We start from the raw sequence: 14122 nt of genomic DNA on the forward strand, positions 1-14122 counted from the left end.
ATGAACAAACCGTTATTAATACAAGAAACACACAATCAACCAGATATTTAGAGAATAAATAGGGAAATTAACAGTTACAGACAAGCAACCGTTTTATGCGTTGAGGCAATAGACAGCCGGTTGACACAAGTTTTCTTCGCCTCATATAGACCTGTGAAGATTCCCTATTGGTCTGGTTGAATTGGTATGTCAACGTGGCAGTGTTCAGAAGTCACTGCCCCATTGGGATCAGTTTCACGTCTGGGAGGTTGCTAGAAGACGCTGGAACCTGGGAGTCGCTGGTGTATGTGGTCTGTATAACGGTTTACTCTTGTTTCTTTCTTTATTTGTTCTCTTGCTTCTTTATCTGTTGTTTTCCGTTGTAGAATACCGGAGCGAATGGTAATGGCTAGAGTGACTGGCGGAAAACGTTGCTATGAGATGCAGCGGGAAGCTTAAGGAACGCATTCCAACAACATTCAAGAAGAGCACTTCAAAACACGAACAGAAATTTGGTCACAGCAATCTGAATCAGCCGCAAACACTAGAAAAACAAAAAACGAAATGCATAAGCGGAGTAAAGAAGATCAATTTGGCATAGCATTTCTGATATCTTTTCGATTAACAAATATGAAATAATGAAGCAATAAAACATACCACTACAGGTGATATTGTTAACTATACCCTCATTTTGAAGTTATCATTGCGTTGTCCATGAGAGGGAATAATACCTGTGGTATAACGGTGATGGCTGTGCGTAGTCGAGGGAGCGGGACAGAAGCGATGTTAACTCCATCGATAAGAATGCGTCCCCCGGTACTCTTGAGCACTCGCAGCAGTGCCAGCACCAGAGAAGACTTGCCAGCGCCGGTGCGGCCAACGATGCCAACCTGGCGATGGACGAGAGGACCGCTTTTAGGACTAAGCGACCATATCGATGATGTGGGATGCATGCGGCGAGTTTATTTTGTCCGCCAGTCGCCATAATTTCTCTACCACGGGCTACGTTGTGAAAGCTGTATCGCGTCACGGACTCACCTTCTCTTTCGACTGCACGGTGAAGGTGACATGCTTCAACGAGTCTTCGAGCACCGTTGGTCGGTAAGAGGCCGAGAAGTCCCGGAACTCGACGCGACCCTCGGTCGGCCACTTGGAACCTAGCATGCGCTGTACTGTGCCCGCCGAGTCTCCGCCTCCCGGTTTAAAACTCGAGCTGTCTGGAGCGTCTCCATCGGTGGCCATCTTTTCGACCTCAGCCTGCGAAAAAGGCGGCATTTGCAGTTAGCACTGTCAGCGCCCTTTTGAAAGCGTCGATACTGACGATATTTTACAATGATGGGAATAATATGAAACGCAGGTGAAGGAACTGGCATTCGTGTCAGGAGATATAAACATAGTGCACAGAATGCTCGTGCTTCGTTTCCGATGTAATGACATCGTGCGCAAACAAGCCCGATATTTCATGTGCTTGGACAATATACCAAAACGCATAACGACCCGGCCACGGTGCTGAAGTGGTTATACGGCGCTTGGCAGCTCTGCCCAGGGATGCGGGATCGAATCCCGGCCGCGGCGGCAGCTTTTCGATAGAAGTGAAAAGCGGGCTGTGATATGTGCCGCGGTGTGTCCGATGGCAGTGCAAGTGAAAGAGCACAGGTGGTCTTACATGCTGAATCGGTTTTGGGACGTTTAACCACATAACCTGATGTGCATAACGCTGCAGTTCCCTAGTACGCGCGCTTAAGACACAAATCAGCGCGATGTATACGAAGAATTGAGAGTACAAGAAACGCAGGCAAAAAGTGCGCTGCCAATAACTGAGTACTTTAGAGCACTGTATTTATGCCTGGTTAGTATGAAAATTCGCTCTCCGGACGAAAGGCAGGGGCCAATACGCAGAGCGCAATGGGGCCCATATTTGTTCCATCGCTTTGGTATGGACACTGATGACATCAGTTTTGCAATTAGATAAATCAGCTCCTGCGCTTTGAGTTGCCAGTCTGTTGAGGAGGCAATTAAAAATTGTAAATCACTTAGTGATGATACTTTTTTGTGTTGTTGTTTCATGCTTTGCAGTGCGAAGTCTCTGATGCACCAATGTGCCTTGCCATTTTCCGTATTGCAGGAATGCCCGGAAAGGTAACACTCTCTAGATAATGTACAAAGTAGAAATCTAAATACACTCACTTTAAGCCGAATAAGAGCTGATGTCATGTAAGTGAGAAGCTGTAGTAGCTAGCTCACTCACTTGTCATACGCCTTTGAGCTATCATAGACCGGCAGGCACGTAGAATCGCTCCAATATGGAGCGATTCGACGTGGAATCATAATGGTGTCCAGGATAATAGGCTTTTATATATCCAAAAATTATCCATATCAAAATTCACTCCTCGCCAACCACAGAAAAGATGCCTTAATCACATCCGGTTTCCTTAAAATATTATTGGAAATTTGTTTTCGCGGACGACACGCTTTATGGAGACTTTTTCTCGCAAGCAAAAGTGTGCATATTAAAGAGATATTTCTAGGTGGTTTTCTACATAAAAGCTTTTGGTGAACCTTTGCTAGCTCCAAGAAACGACTACAAAGTGTATACCTTACAGAATGCGGCAACGGGTTAGAACAGTCAGAGAATACAAAACGTAACGAGCACAACAAGCAGTAAATACAAAGCCTACTGCCCAGGAGGAGTTGGCAGAGGTCAAGAAAATCCTAAGTATAGAGAAAAAAGAAATTGGGCAATATGGACGGCAGGGGATTCGACACAACATGTAAGAAAGAAGGAAACAAAAATGGCACGCAAATAACAATATAATCGACTGTACATATGTATTCATAATTCGAGAAATGAGTTCCGGATTTCCTTTTTCTAAATCTAGTACGTCTAAAAAACCTTTTCTGATTCTTTGTCGAAATAGTAGCTTACAGTTTGAGAATCTCGCTTGGATTTAGAGTGCTCAGTTGATATAAACCAAAGCTCCACCCCCAGTACTGGTCGGTGATCGCTAAGACGTATGTGCCTACAGAACTTAAGTGGTTCAGGAAGTTTTAAATTAAGGTTCAGGAGGGGCCCATGATCCTTAAAAAATTGTGCGGCGGTGTGACGATTGCAAACCAGTGGAACCTTCGTTGCTCCCAATGAGACGGCATCGGCAAAGTGGCATTCGGTGTATAGGCTATATATCGCCATAGACCTAAAATGCCTGATTTATAAACCTCTGCACGACGTCGGGCCATTTTGTGGGCCACGTTTACTTGTGAGGCAGATGTGGATGCTGTAGGATACTGTTATGCACATGTTGATGGCAACAGCCACACAGCATCGTGGCTCCGTCGAAGCTGCGCCTAGTGATTCTCTCGAAGGTTTCCTTGTGCTAGATCATTGCCACAACGGGAAAAAGAGAAAAAGGCCTATTGTCAATCCATTAGAATGGCGATACCCCTCAGTGTAGCCCAACGCCTGCCCCAAAACCGCACCGGCGCTCAGTGCGTACGGCCAGCGAGTGTCAACATCGAGCCATCGCTCTGCCGTCGCTATTGCAGCAGAAAACTGTGCGGGGCTCTCTAACAGATTACGCTTATTGATGCGCTGAGCAAATAAGCTTAGATCTATAGCTATTTTTGTTTCATTTTTGTCCTTTCATGAACGCTTTCTTCTCCAATATTTCAGTCATGACAAGTGTACTGTAACTTCCTGTCATTTTCATTTGACCGGTGTGGCGGGTACACATATTACAGCATATTTCTATAAGCAATGGCGGAGTGCAAAGACAACGTCATCAACACTCCCATTTCTCGCGTAACACCACGTAATATTTCAGTCCATTCCAAAGTAAAGCAGTCGTCGGCTTTAGAGTTCTTAAATGATAAAGATTCGTAGATGGTTTTCTTTTGCAATGACAGCTACACTGCATTAGGTTTTCAAGCCGTCGGCGTGGCACTGTGGTACGTGGCCGTTGCCTAGCAACTGTCACGTGTATAGACCGAGAGCTGGACCAGGAGTTGGAGGAGGAAAGAAGAAGAAAATGAGAAAGAAGAAGAAGAGAAAGAAGAAGAAGGACGAGTAGGAGAAGACGAAGAAGAAAAAAAAAAAACGGAAAAAGAAGAAGAAGAAGACAGATAACTCGGTAGTTGGTAGAGCCATATGACAACAGCGACCTGCTAGGACAGAAGGTTCGTTCGAACGTTGTGACGGTGGCACATTAAATCCAAGTGACCGCAAAAAAATTTGCTGCAATACCCACCGCTCTCGCTCTATCACTAGGTCGAAGCCATGCCTAAACCTCCAATTGTTTTATCTTTACTGGGACACGCCTAATCAACCAACTAAGTTAATGTCGTGTTTGCGCGTCGTCGATGTAGAAAATACGTACGCGCTACTACCGTCGGCTACCGTTTAACTGTTAACTTCGTTTATTCACTAGATAAGAGGGTGCGACCAGCGTCGGCCGAGGCGTAGGCCGAACTGCGGGCGAAGAACGGAGGGAACGGAGGCCGGGGATGGGGATGCGGCTTGCTTCCCAGAACCAGAGGAGGGCGAAGGAGCCCGGCGTGGGGGGCGTCCCGCTGAGCGCAGGCAGGCGGCCTCCCGGCGAAGCGCGAAGAGGGGTGCGGGGTTCATTAGCGCGCACTGCTCCATTCACAACACAACGAGCACAGCACATCGTGCACAACAGTTATCAAGATCGAACTTTCTCGTAGGAGCCGACAAAAGCCTCTACTTTTTCTTACCAACATTCCCGAAACAAATTAGCCGGTATCATGCTCTATGGTGCCTTCATGAAACTTCAAAAGTCATCTGCATATGAATGAGAATAGGGCAACTCAATGTTGAGGCTTCTATGAAAAGAATTGGGATTCTAGAATAATGCATAGACAAATGAACACTTCGCATTTATAGGCGCCATATGAAACATTGTGACTTCGTCAGAATAATTGAAGTTCTTGGGCCGCTGGAAGCCCAAAAAGGACTTTATGGTTTTTGTGATGAGCGTTCCGCTTTAAATCATATATACGGGAACGTAACTGGAAAAGAATGATTCTCCGTGCATGTAGTCAGTCTATTTAAATAATATCAAATGATAGCTTAGCAAATAAATTTATTCGACAATTGTTGGAAACGTGATGCTTCCATAGGCACGCGCTATTGTTGCTTCGGATATTTGTTGGAAAAGAGCGACGACCAGAGGCATCCTCTATGTTTGTGAAAACTGGCAGGAGAGAAGGGTGGATCTTAAGGCAGAGCCAAGCCACTGTGGTGGCATCATTTCATTTGAAAATATTTAGATAGGCTGTGCGCATCGTCCAAGTGATAAAAACACGATCAGTGCTGAGATCGAATAACTAGCTTCTCAGAGAGTCGGAAAGGTCAGAATATCAGACGAGGCTTTTCATTGTTAGCTTCCTAGACACTAAACAAGTAGTCACCGAGGGATAAGCCTTCGTGCGAAAAACTGACATAATTTGCGTTATGTGGAATGTCACCTTTGAAATCTTTGCCTCGTTTTATAGTAAAAACACGTATTATCATGGGTACTTTAGCAGAGTGCAAAATCAATTCTTCAAATGATTTGCACCGACTATAAATAACACCCTGAAATAGTCATCATAATAGGTTACTATTGATTAAAAGTCTCACCCCATTATTCCATGTAGCTCGTGCGCATACAGCTAGCTGGCATACAGAACATAAATCTGAAAACCTTATATACCATAGCATCCCCTCTCCACCCTCCGGATATTATCTCGCTTGAGGTCCTCTCCATCAATCATGCCATTCAAAGTTTCCATTCTCTCCCACCTGTGCCTCAGTATATTATATACACCGACTCCCAGGCTGCTATCTAAAAGTCTAACACGTCATCTGTCCACGGAGCTCGAGGTTGCACTTGTTGCGCTGCAGCCCTGCTCCGTCTTCCTCCGATGGATCCCTGGACACTCGGGGATTGGCGGCAATGAGTTGGCGAACCAGCTCGCCCGTGAAACTCGTAACTGGGCACCGTTCATCCCCTGGCCAAGATCCTTGGAGGGCGGGTCGAGAGTGTCTCTTCGCGCCACCATCAGCGAATACTTCATAGCTGCTCGCTTAGACCCCAAGCTCTACCCCGACTCTCATCCTAATCTCTCCGTTCGGGAGGCTCATGTCCTTCGGCAGATACAGCTGAATACACTCATAACCCCTGCACGGCTATATCTCTACAAATTTCGTCGTGCTCCATCATGCCCCAACTGCCCTTCCCCTTACGCCAACCTTTCACACTGCCTATTTGCATTTCCGGTTGCATTGCAATCGGGATTCTTTCCCACCTCCTCCCATACTATATGGACCTGGGTGGACTGGCTTGGTGCTGAGGGTGAAGAAGAACAGCGCCTGTTCGTCCAGCAGGTCATCGATGTATTAGGCGCCCAAGTGTTGCGCCTCAATAAAGTCTTTTACTACTACTACTACTACTACTACTACTACTACTGCTACTACTACTACTACTACTACTACTACTACTACTACTACTACTACTACTACTACTACTACTACTACTACTACTACTACTACTACCATAGAATAATGTTCACTACAGTATGAAGACCGTTTCGAACACTGCGATGGCTTAGTAGTTGTAAGACGCTCGACTACTGATTTTAAGGATGTGGATATGATCCTGGCCTCGGAGGCTGTGTTTTGAAGGTAATTAATTGTTAGGTGGCCGCCTACTCCGCGATGTTAGAGTATGTTAAAACCTAGATGATGGGAACTTGCGGAGCTTCTTGAACTCATAGCCGATGTCGGCGTGGGACATTAATCCCAACAGTCGAAACCAAACAAAACTAAACAGGTTTTCCTTCAGCCTATAGGCATGCAACCTGCCCCATAAAATAGAATGATATAAATGTTTATTTTGTAAACATGCTCACAAGGCAATGCTCAGATGAAGACAGGATGCCAAACATGTTATTTTTAGGATATAATTTACATCACAAAGAAAACATGTACGCTATTGGGTGGAAAGGCGTGGAAAAAAAGTGACGTGGAATAAAATTATAATTATATGGATGGACACTGTGCTGCACAAGGGTTCCTTGAATTAGCAGCCTCAACGTGAAGCAGAAAATACATTGTATACCATCGTGCAATATTCGTAGTAGAGTGTATGGTCACGCTTACCTCTTTCGGTAGTTCTGTGTACTCTATATCCCGCTCTAAGGAGACCATGGTTTGCGTCAGTGCCAGGTAGGTGACGCAGAGCATAGTCATGGTTATTGGAATCTGGTGAAGAGATCAGAAACGCAAGTAATTTAACTGGGAGAGAAAGGGCGAGTACATTTTAGTATCGGTCGTATTTATAACTGACCCAGAAAACGATTTTCTTTTTTTCCGCCGTATGATGTTAGTTAATGGTCACACTTCAGTTGCCTGATAGCTATGTTGCAGGCTTGTCTCTTCTTCCACCACCACCTCCTTGCAAACCACACTGGCCCTTTGCTGCGTTTAGAAATCGATTAATGTCTTCTTTTTTCCTTGTATTAAAATCATTCTTGTTCCTGAAATAACTTATTTTAGCCATGTTCTCGATCTAATAGGAGCTCAGAGCACCTTGTAAAATTTTGACACTAATAATTTCAGCGCTTTTACTAACAGCAACGCGCCAAGAGCATCGGAGAAGAGGCCGCAAAACATTTTCACAAATACACCGCGTCAAACGTTTGCGGCATGATGGCATATCATCCAGCAGCAGTACACAAGAATGTACTGAAACATTTCGTATTTATAGTCGCAACCTGCAAAACTGCCCTAAAAAAAAGTAAACACTGTATCTTGCGAGGCAAAATATGAATGTTAATCTTAAAGGAATAGAAGTGAGCAGCTCATTCAATACAGAAACAAAGCCTGGATCTATTGGCTCTCCATGAACTCTCCCCTGTGAACGTGGAGGTACTCACCGACAGCGACGAGCTGAGTGCGAGACCAACGCTGCTCGAGTGAGACACATCTCCCGGTTCGCCGGCGCCGACAACCACGGTAAAGATGAGCGTGGCCAGCACGATGGTCTGGCTGCAGCCCACGACGAACGTCCTCGTCAGTCGGCTGCACGTCACGGAGGCGAGCGACACGCGAAGGTTTTGGTCAGCCAGGCTGCAGAAGCGTCTGTAGAAGCGCTCCGTCATGCCGAAGACCCGCACAATGGTCAGGGAGTCGATGCTCTCTGTGACGTGCTGAAGCATCCGCGAGAAGTGCGCGCTCTTCACGAAGCGCGTCGCGTTGACAGCACTGGTCAGCACAGCCTGCATAAAAGAATTACAGAAAACCTTCAGGCAAACCTGGCGACGTGGAATGGGCAGTGGAGCATCCTTAAAACTGTACGGGGCCGTTTTCTGAACAGGGACCTTCTCTTTTGCGAGGAAGGCCTTCCCGACAGGGGGCGCAAAACAAAGTACTTGACGAAACCAACATCGTTCTCCCTTGTATTTCTTCTCAAAAGCATACAAATTTCGTGCAGATGTTTATGAGACAAAATTACAGTGACGAAAATGGTTCGCGGCAGTGTTTCTGCAGGCCCATTCGTAATTCGAGCCTTCATTTTTTTCGGATATTTTTTCCGATCTACTGAAGGCCAAATGAACGGAATTGTATTGCATCTCAAATTTATGGAATTCAGACATTACATTATGCGTTGTTCAGGGCACTGTGCTCAAAGAATTGTGTTGTTCACGAAACAGGAGTACCTCATGCGACTCCTATAGTCCCTATTCCACAGGACATCAGGACATTGTCTACGCGTGCAGAAACCGGTCGTGTAAAAAGGAGGTTACACGCCTTATTTTAATTTTCCTACAGGACTTAGATCTGCACTCTAGGTGGTGACTATTACGTGTGCAGGTGCGTGACTTGGGGACAGTAATTAATATTTCAGTTTTGCTACATTGGAGCAGTTACAGACAAAACCTGCAAGGCGAACCCCACGTGTAGCCACCAAACACCTCAGCCTTTAGACCTCTGGTCCACAGTGACACTGTGACGATGACAAAATAGTGCGGAGACACGTCAGTTTCTTCGATGACGTATAGTTGCGTAACGGTGCCGCGTCTATGTCAGGCAAAGTAGAATATTCAACTTCGGTGCATACGCAGTCGATAACGGCATTGTGCTGAACAGGAATTCCCTACCCAGAATGATGTCACAGGCCCATGACGACAAAAGAAGAAATTGAATTGTGTACGGAACGTCCCGACTGTAAGCAGGGCCTATACACACGGTTAACGGCATGACGTACTGAGTGCGCTGTCGCAGTACGTAGAAAAACACTGCACAGTGGAGTGGTCACTTTACGCAGTGAACTGCAAAGAGAGGCAACAATAACTGAAACGGAGGTATGAGTATCAACAAAGCCTCATGTTTCGACACAGTGCGCCACACAGTGCCCTGAACGCTCGGAACATCACACTCTCTAAATAAACCCACCTCTTACAATTAGTGGCGGTTGCGGGGTACGGAACTCGCGAGAGCAGCATCCTTAACTTCGCACCCACAAGTTGCCAGCGACAGGAACCTCTGCTATGGTGACTTAGGATCAAAGGCGAATGACTATGGCGCCTTCCATCATCTGAGCTGGGCCCATACTCCGTGATCCCCCCTCTACAATGGCACCAATGACAAAGATTGTCTAAAACTGTATTGCATCCTACGGACGCGTGAGTGCTCACAACAAATGGGACGACGAGCTAAAACCCAGCAATGTCGCTTTCTATTTAATTCGATTTGCCAAGCTGTGGTACACAAACTGCGAATTGGACCTGACTAACCGAAACACTTTCAGGACTCACTTTTTGTGTGAGGTAATCAGTGAATAAATTATAAATTATAATTGAAATATAATATTCAAACACTTTAGCCTGTATTTGGTAAATCATGTCCTAATCAAGGAAGCAGTCATGCGATCAGTACTATTAAATTGCTTCATCAAAAAATTGGTGCAGGCTTAGCTTGGTTAAGCCTGAATATCAGGAGCGAAAAGCTTCGGCGATGCCATGGCTTAGCTTGTGGTTCCTTGGCGTAGTTGTGGCTTACCTTGTTGTTCACCGTTGCACCTTATAGATATTCCATGGCTTATCATCACGGTGAAACACTGAGAACAGCCGTACACCACATAAGATTAAACGTCATTCCGATTCCACATTATCATCACCGTTACACTTCTGTATAGACATAAACACAGCCGGGTGTAAGCACGCGGCACCGGCTAAAGGTCAACCGGCGGAGACGCGGCGGCGGTTGCGGCGGCAGCGCCGGCTCCGACCATCTGCGCCTCTCCTGTGACGTCACGTGGCTTGCGCATGCGCACTGTGGCTTTTTCTAACGACGGAGCACACGCGAAACTCGAAGTTGACTAGCCTAGTGAAGATTTTCCCTTCAAAACATACCTGCAAACGTTGGTTGTTCGTTCGAGTCTGTAATTGCGTGTTGTAAGGGGCTTCGGCAAACAGATAGCTACAAAATACTGGCCACGAACGAATATTTAGCTCAGCTTTCGAGAATTTGTCATTAGGTTCCATAGCAAAAGGTGCCATAACTCACCAGACCGATAGTGAAAATGATGAGCACTACGACTCCGACAGCGATGGCGGCGATGCTTTCCGTGCCGATGACAGCGAGTCGAGCCACTGCGATCAGGGTGTTTTGGATCGTCTGGCGGCTCAGAGTCGCCATGCGGTTGTCGACGTCGTTCAGATCCGCGGTGAACCGGTTCAGGATCCTACCCCGCGGAGTTGCGTCGAAGAACGACACCGGGCTCATCAGCACGTGCTCGAGCATGGTATGGTGCAGCACACGCGACATTCGATCGATGGCGAAGGCGAGCAAGGTGTTTCCCACCATGCGTGCTACCACTGCGAAATGGAACGTTTAACAAATTCAGCTAAAGTGGCATCGACACATGAAAAAGATTCCACCACAAAGCTATTGTTAACAATCACAGGAAATATGACCTAACTACACCCGGTCGTAGCTTGAGGTGAATTTTTAAGTTCATGTTGCAGTTGTTCAATGTTCATGTGTTCAATTATGCAGTTCATTGAGCACCACATATGAATTCTAGCAGCGCGGCAAATCGCCAACAAAATTGCCGGCTGATAATTTTTGTGGCGGCAGTGGCGTCACATTTTGTGGCACTTCAGAGAGGGGCAATTTCCAGAATGAGCCGAAAATAAAAACATACAGTATGACGGTAAAATATGATATATATATATATATATATATATATAGAGGGGCAATTTCCAGAATGAGCCGAAAATAAAAACATACAGTATGACGGTAAAATATGATATATATATATATATATATATATATATATATATATATATATATATATATATATATATATATATATATATATATATCATATTTTACCGTCATATTGTATGTAACATGAACAACTGCAACATGAACTTAAAAATTCACCTATATATATATATATATATATATATATATATATATATATATATATATATATATATATATATATATATATATATATATATATATATTTATGTATATATATGCGGACATGATCCTCTGGCTGACATCGTTTCTCACAGAATTATTGTAATTAGTATAAAATAACGCAGGAACGCGTGGATTAAAAAAAAAGAAGCCAACATTCAAATAAGAAAAACAAGGTTCAATATACGCAAGTCTTCCAGTCTTTGTAACTGAATAGGGTGAATGTCGAATGTGTTTTGTTCAAAAAGAGCGGACTCTGACGTGCAGTTCTCTATTGTCGATAACTAATCATAATAGCAGGAATGTACCACGTACGGTGGGATGTGCCGAAGTGATCTCGTTTTGGCATTATGTCCTGTGCATTTGTTTCTCCGTAATAAAGTGCTGAAAAAATTAGTTAAGGAACGAGGTCTCATAATCATTGACGATACTGCCAATTCGCGCAGTTGAAAAACGCCAACTTGTCGAAACATAGGTAAACAAAGTTCAACAGTTCAAACAGCTGTGTCTCCTCTTCTGTAGTTTGTTTTTTTTTTACAGTGTTTCAGTTTTCTTTCCCCGAGGCAAAAAGAATCAGCTGAAAGGTCTTTTCGTCGGATAACATGTATTGAATTAGCATATTAATTGCAAATAATTTTGCACCTTCACTTTACGTTGCTAAATACCGGATTCAAAACACTCACTCGTTAGCATATTAGCTGAAAAAAAAAGCACGCACAAAAATTTTTTTCATGGCACACAGACGTTTTTATGCTCTTTTGAGGGCGCAAGAAGGCCCTTCGGAACACCGTATTATTTTGTCCGCACTTAATATTTTTAGCCAGGAGCAGAGTGCCCTTTCCCAGCAGCATTACTATTTTTGGGGCACGATTCCGTAAAATTAGTTCTTTTATAAATACAACCTAGAATTTTATGCAGATGTTAGTAGCTGATCGAGAAACAGCAGCGGGAAGACTGATTACTAAAGATTAATTTTACGTTGATGTTCGCACGGCGCACGGTGCATAAAAAGAAAGGCAAACATTTCACAACATACGAAGACATAACGGAAAACAATTTGGGTGCATCGAATAGTGTTCTTGGAAACAATAACGTTTAACTCAAATTGATAACCGGGAAAAGATGGTTTAGCAATTGCTTACTAGCAATTTCAGGTACTCATTTTATCGCTACTGACCTTGGCTTTTCTCAGCGTGGCGCCGGTTTACTTTTATCTTTCGTAATTTCGAAGGGCATTTAAGATCCTAATTGAACCATCTAACGCAATCTGACCCCGGCGTGGTGGTGCAGTGGTCAAGGCTCTCGACTACTGTTCCTAAGGATGCGGGATTGTGGCCCGGCCTTGGCGGCCGCTTTTAGAAGGAGGCGAAAAGCTAGGCGCCCGTGTGCGATATCAGCACATGCTAAAGAGTCCCAAATGGTCGAAATTTTCGAGACCCTCCACTACGACGTTTCATTGCCAGAATAGCTTTAGGACGTTAAACCCCACAAATCAAACGAAAGCTGATTCAATCCGAGCGTATCTAATCTTTCTACAATTGATAACATTATGTTCTTCTGCCTTGCAACCTTCAGTGGTGTCATCCTGTACACAACTGCGAAGAAATACCTGAAATAACACGAGCGGCATGACAGTGATCTTACAAGTAGTAGTGAGCGCGCGCAGACCAGTTTCGGAAGATGTTGCGATGAACGGCAGCACCATGGAAAGTACAGTCGTGAGCAAATGTGGTCTGCAACACAGAGGGTGGCGGAGTTCGGAAAACCTGCATTTGAACGCCGTCTAGCAACAGCTGTCTAGGATTGAGCCAATCCTAGCGGTGGCCTATTTTAACTACCTGCATATGTCGCGGTCACTGTTCCTGTCACTGTCGCTGGACGGGGTTTGTATGCCGTTTTCCGGAGCTCCGCCACCGGCTGCGTGCTGTATACCACTTTTGCTCACGACTGTACATGCACGGCAATCTTGCGCTGGGCACTTTACGTGGCATCAATGAAGTTGCGTTCCTTACCAGCGCCGACGCACAGACCGATCAATCCCTGGATCCAGCGAGGGTCGTACGGATTGCTGCCACTTCCTGGGCTATTGGCGTCGGTCCAGTCTTTAATCCACACCAGCTGCCAGGAAGCGGCAACGGCGCTCGCTGTCAGACAGAGCACGCCTGGCCAGAGCCACACGCCGCACATCTTCATCGCGGCCCATACCACCTCCGCGGTGCTCTACGCAACAAAACGTGAACACGTGGCTTTCACATTCCAGCCTTTCTAAATATGTATTTCTAAATACGTCCGGAACGAGGGAATATGTCTCGCCACTTCGTGATCATTCTACAGCTCCACCTGCAGTCAACTGCATTTTACCCATACAAGACCAGGACGATTACGGTACACAACAATGTGAGATGCTAGGCAGCTATCTGATTCGCAGAAAACGTGAAGTTCTCGTTGTCAGCAAAGGTAGCGATAAGCATGCAGCCGTTCTGTCAACGTAACGGTTTCATATTGTACAGTATAGCCGGTTAGGCGGCGTCACCAAGTGGGCAATGGGAGAAATTTTACGAAGGAAAGCTAGTAAAGTCCTACAGCTTCCGGTTAAGCAGCGACATAAATTATTAACGAAAACGAATGAGCGTTTTGTTACACGCGGCACTT

The 14122-nt window shown here is 45.2% G+C and overlaps 1 protein-coding gene across 1 annotated transcript in view; it reads right to left on the bottom strand.

Annotated features, from left to right (window-relative positions):
* The window catches only part of LOC146178707 (multidrug resistance-associated protein 1-like), a 100495-nt gene that overhangs the window by 7374 nt on the left and 78999 nt on the right, over positions 1–14122 (bottom strand). The window contains exons 19-24 of the mRNA XM_084579791.1: positions 13483–13690; positions 10547–10857; positions 7915–8256; positions 7139–7240; positions 1018–1236; positions 711–869 (exon numbers count right to left, since the gene is read on the bottom strand). Of these exons, the coding sequence (XP_084435917.1) occupies positions 711–869; positions 1018–1236; positions 7139–7240; positions 7915–8256; positions 10547–10857; positions 13483–13690 (1341 nt within the window). The remainder of the gene's footprint in view (positions 1–710; positions 870–1017; positions 1237–7138; positions 7241–7914; positions 8257–10546; positions 10858–13482; positions 13691–14122) is intronic.

This window comes from Amblyomma maculatum, chromosome 9 (assembly GCF_055883805.1).
Source record: "Amblyomma maculatum isolate TAMU_Amacu chromosome 9, ASM5588380v1, whole genome shotgun sequence".
In the NCBI taxonomy this organism is placed as follows: domain Eukaryota; kingdom Metazoa; phylum Arthropoda; class Arachnida; order Ixodida; family Ixodidae; genus Amblyomma; species Amblyomma maculatum.